Raw genomic sequence first — 5,182 nt, 5'->3', positions numbered from 1 at the left:
AGTAAACAGTCTGAAATGTTCAGTCTGAAATGGCATGTCTGCCAGTCAGACTGACCAAAAGGGAACATTTTTCTTGCACTAGGACTGTACCTCAGAACTAATCCAAATTGTGTTCCCACGATGTACTTTGTGTGGTATTTTAAAGTGGACATCTTTACTCTTTGTATTAATAATAATGACACAAGCTCTTTTTCTTTACTGTAACTCTTTTTATAATTATATGTAATTTGTGATAGTGGTAGTTTTTATGACTCAAAATTTTACAAAAGATTCTCAATTCATCAATCAAGAAATATGAGTAGTGAAGATTAGTAATAAAAAATTCACCATAAATACATAGAAATCATGGTTCAATACGCAATGTGCCTTATAACCAGTTTTAATCTTATTTGAATAGAACAAGTTGTCACCCTATGTATCTTTATGGGAGGAATAAAAGACCATTTTTAAAAGTTTATTACAAAAATAATGAAGTATCAAATAGGTATTAACTACACAATACTTTATGATCCTTGGAAAACATACATTTCTTGGAGTAACTTTGGTTATTGATTGTTAAGCCAGATAATATATGACACAGATTTAAGAGTACCAGATCTGATTTCCCCAAAAAATGAATGTTAAAAATAGATGTTCAGAAAGAAAATTAAGAACAAAACTCCCAATTACAATAGTGCATTAAAGAAATAAAATCATAGAAACAGCAAGATCTGGCTTATAAAGTTTCAAAAGGGCAGGGGAATCAATTCAGAGAGCAAAAGTCAGAGGGTTGGTGCACCTCAAATATGGCTGTACTTGGTAGTCTGTCATTTTAAGCAATATTGTCCTAAAAAAAAATGGATACATGCTCATTCTGCCTATTTTGCCAAACATTCTACTGGAATAGAATTATACAATAACATTGGGATGAGGATTTTATTCTTCTCTATTGCTGCAATTTTACTTAAGTTATCCTAGAATTAGAAAAGAGTCTTCCATTTTTTGCTGCCTCGAGTCAGAGTTTCTGATGGCCATAACTTTCTGATGGCATTTTTGACTTCTGCATTCCTCAGAGTGTAAATCAGAGGATTGAGAAAGGGTGTCCCAATTGTATAGAAGACAGCCACCATCTTGTCTATTGGAAATGTGATTGGAGGGCGAGTGTATGTGAATATACATGGAACAAAAAATAAGATGATCACAATGATGTGGGAGGTGCACGTAGAAAGGGCTTTCCTTCTTCCTTCGGCACTCTTATTGCTCAGAGAGTGTAAAATGAAAGTGTAAGAGATAAGAAGGATTATGAAACTCACCATGCATATGGCCCCACTATTAAACACTATGAGTAGATTGATGACATAAGTGTCCATACAGGCAAGTTTCAACAAAGGTTGCAAATCACAGAAATAGTGATCAATCACATTGGGGCCACAAAAGGGTAACTTCAAAGCCAGGAAAATCTGTGCTGAAGAATGAATACAAGAACCAACCCAGGCCAGAATCACCAATGCACCACAGACCTGTTGGTTCATGATGATTGTGTATCGCAGGGGCTTACAAATGGCCACATAGCGATCAAAGGCCATGAGGATGAGAACCAAGGTTGCCATGCAGCCAAAAAAGTGAACAACAAAGATCTGTGTCATGCATTCCTTGTAAGAGATGACTTTGTTCCCAGATATAGCATTGATAATCAATCTGGGGGCTGTGCTTGTTGAAAAGCAGGAATCAGCCAAGGATAAGTAGAAAAGGAAGAAGTACATGGGACTCCCAAGTGTCCGGCTGAACCGAATGGTTATCAAAATGAGTGAGTTTGCCAACAGAGTTGCAAGATAGAGAAACAAGAAGACCACAAACACTATTTTCTCCTTTAGAATATCCTGTGTTAACCCAAATAGAATGAACTCATTCACACTGTGATTCAGCTCCATGGGTAAAGTGAGTAGAGAAAGGGCACAGCTGAGAAATGATTTATCTGCAAATAAAATTGATAAAATGATAATTTGGCAGTAGTCGTGAACTGTACTCAATGAGAACTTTGTCGTTTCAAACAACATAATACAGTGATTCTCTCATTTTTTTATGTATTATAAAGAGTAGGAATTTTTTTTTTTTTAAATTGAATCCCTTACTTTAACCATAGGCATTGATGCAAGCTCTTCTTAGATGGGACAAAGAATATTTGGGGGGAGAGAAGAAAACCTACAAGTGATTGCGCTCTCTGCCAGTGTCTGAGAGCTAATGACTATGTAGTAGCACCTTACTTGTGTCATCTTAATATCTTGAAATTTTCATTTCTATAAAAATTAAAGATTTTAATGGACACATATTTGTACACAAATGCATATGATATATATGTGTAAATATTGGGAATGCATCTCAATTACTGAAACTGTTATCTATATATAATATCAAAGTGTACATTGGAGATGTCCTCTTGAGAAAACATGGTTTTTGATATGGACCTCAGTTTTTGCTCATTTTTCCTCTTCAATGTCTTGACCAAATTGTGTTTTCATATGAAATTATTTCTTCAACTTTTGAGTTACCTCAGTCCTAATCTTAGTTTCATTTTCAGTCAGCACATATATGAGAATATGATATATGAATAAATCATTAAGGTTGAAATTATTAAGGAAAGTTACTATATATTTAACACAATCCACTACACATGTTGGATATGTGATATTGAGTCTCATACCGTAAATTTGATGTGCCACTTTGCCTAGAACCTGAATAAGAACTTTACTTATAAATTACTTTTTCTAACATATTTATCAGAATTTTTTTGCATTTGACCATTTTTGTTTCTTCCAAATCATAATTCTAAAGTTATATTGCAAAATTTCACTATATGAATAAGCCCCATTATTTTGCTCTATCCTCCTTTATATGCACACATATTTATACAATTTAAGTCATCCTATAATACTTTATTTTCTAGTTTTCACAGAGTATTCACAATACAATTATCCCTTTTTTTGATTATAAATTAACATTTGAAATTTCACAACATAAATTTTACTATTTAATTTTAATATTGTTTTTATATTTTAACTCTCATATATAAACATTTGCCCAAATCTCTTCTTATTTATATACTTTATTTTTAATAATTTCATCAATATATATTACAAACTTCTGAGGTATAAAATGTATGAATTTTCATAATTACTGATAATCATTGTCTAATTCCTTTCCAATTTTGTTGTATTAATATTTATTAGAAATATTTTCATCATGGTATAGGAATATTTTCACAATAAAACATCCAAAGTTTACATTGAATTACAAAATTCATAAATTTCCATCTCACTCTCCAGAGGTAACATACCATTCCTTATGTATTCTCCTAGATTTTTTATAGTTATATATGTATATGTATATATGTATGTGTGTGTGTGTGTGTGTGTGTGTGTGTGTATTTGGCTAAATATCCCTTTTATGAACATATTGGATCATTATTTACCATAGTTTCTAAAACTGTAGCAAAATAGCATTTTTTAAAAATAAAATTCTAAAATTAAGCATTGTCTTATTTGGTTGGCTAATAGAATAAAAATTAGAATAAACATTTATTTGTTTACTGAGGACAGTATGATATTTTTGTATATTTTCATTTCTTATATTTCATGTGTCTGAATTATGTATGTCTTTTAAAATTGTTTTTGATATCTTGCTTTGAGCTCTTTCCTGTTTTGAATGTTATACCATTGAATCTATGAATTTTCCCCTTTGTGATTTAACAAGTTATCTCACTTTGGGAGTTATCATCTTTATTCTGTCTCATAATAGTCCTAGCACTTAATTTAGTATGAATTCTGAGATTCTCTACCTGTGTCTGATTAATTGCCAGTCTATCAATGAATTAAAGAGCACTATCACATCTGTCCCCAGACCCCCTCAGATCTGCAGCCACTATAGTAGGACATGGAAAGATGTTCTCAAGCACTTTGCCATCATGAGGGAGGGATTACACACTTCCAGATAAGATAAATAATTACATAAAAATTACACACAGCTTTATGAAATTCTATCAAATATCCCTTCCCCAAGTCTAATTAGCCTTAGAGAATGAGTTAATTGGTTAGTAAAATTTCAAACATTAGAAATAGTGGTCAAGCTTTGTCTTAAAAATCTATGTTCTCATTCAATACAAAGGCTTTTAGAAAGTCCTTGGGAAATGATGGACAATCATGCTATCCAGGCCATGCTATTTTGGTTTATTTTAAATAAGAGGAAAAAAAAAAAGATTTGGAAGGCAGCACTTTGACAGGCTATGTGCATAAGCTCAGATCAATACTGCCTTAGGTTTTTTTTATTGAAACCAGTCATTATTTCATAAAACTCCTGAACTATCCTTCCTCTCTGATAATACGTTTGGGGTATTACCACAGTCGTGGAGCATACCATTACTCTTCTTTAATTTTAAATTTTTATTTCTACCCATTAAAATTTTAACAAGTTTAAATCATATCTGGACACAAGACCCTTCTTTATTTTTGTCTAGAAATAAACATCTACCTCTATTCCCTTTGCTTTGATATTACTAATCACTTTGTGTTGATGTGAATAAAATACCTCATATTACCTATTTTCCTTGTTTCATTAGCTTATAGCTTAAACAGAGGTTCACTTATGTTATTTCCTTTGACATGAACATTTTCTTGCAAGAAAAGTATGTCTATTAGCCTTGTTATTTTCTGGGTATGAAATTTGACCTGTAACCCATAGAGTTTTATTGAGGCAAAACAAGAATGAAATGCTGCTACTAAATAGCTATTCACTTTCCCACCCACCTTACCTGTCATATAAAACAGCAAGTCCCAAGTATTCATGTCATTGTATCCTCAAAAAAGAGAAAACTTGAGCTGTCAGAAGATTCCAGTTGATTTTTAAAAAATTTTTCTGACTTGATCCCAAAGTCAAGTTCTGCAAATTCATGATGAAAAAAATATCAAAATCAAATTAGATAGCTAATGAATGATACTGAAAGGGAAAAGGGCATAGACTCAATAAATTAGAGTAGGAGACAGGAGACTGATAGTGAACAGATAGCTGCAGACTTGTGAGGTAGGAGAAAGAAGATCTGGAGAGGGGAGGTAAAAGGGGTTTGTGACCCAAAATTTCACTATAAAGCTCAACCTCTTTCTCTCCAACCCACTTGACCTCAAACCAGGGAGATAAGGTGTGGTCCATTTTG

The 5,182-nt window shown here is 32.5% G+C and overlaps 1 protein-coding gene across 1 annotated transcript; it reads right to left on the bottom strand.

The window, feature by feature from the left end:
* Positions 1-959: 959 nt before the first annotated feature.
* On the bottom strand, positions 960-1,910 carry LOC101970260 (olfactory receptor 4C11). The gene has a single exon (XM_005330052.2). The coding sequence runs from the start codon at positions 1,908-1,910 to the stop codon at positions 960-962; it is 951 nt and encodes a 316-aa protein (XP_005330109.2).
* Positions 1,911-5,182: the final 3,272 nt, after the last annotated feature.

Source organism: Ictidomys tridecemlineatus, chromosome 4 (assembly GCF_052094955.1).
Source record: "Ictidomys tridecemlineatus isolate mIctTri1 chromosome 4, mIctTri1.hap1, whole genome shotgun sequence".
Taxonomy (NCBI): Eukaryota; Metazoa; Chordata; class Mammalia; order Rodentia; family Sciuridae; genus Ictidomys; species Ictidomys tridecemlineatus.
The sequence above is the reverse complement of the archived record's forward strand: the minus strand, read 5'-3'. Positions and strand labels throughout refer to the sequence as shown.

What these genes read in the sequence shown, in the direction of transcription:
- LOC101970260 (XM_005330052.2), bottom strand. Translation starts at nt 1,910, where the DNA reads ATGGAGCTGAATCACAGTGTGAATGAGTTCATTCTATTTGGGTTAACA.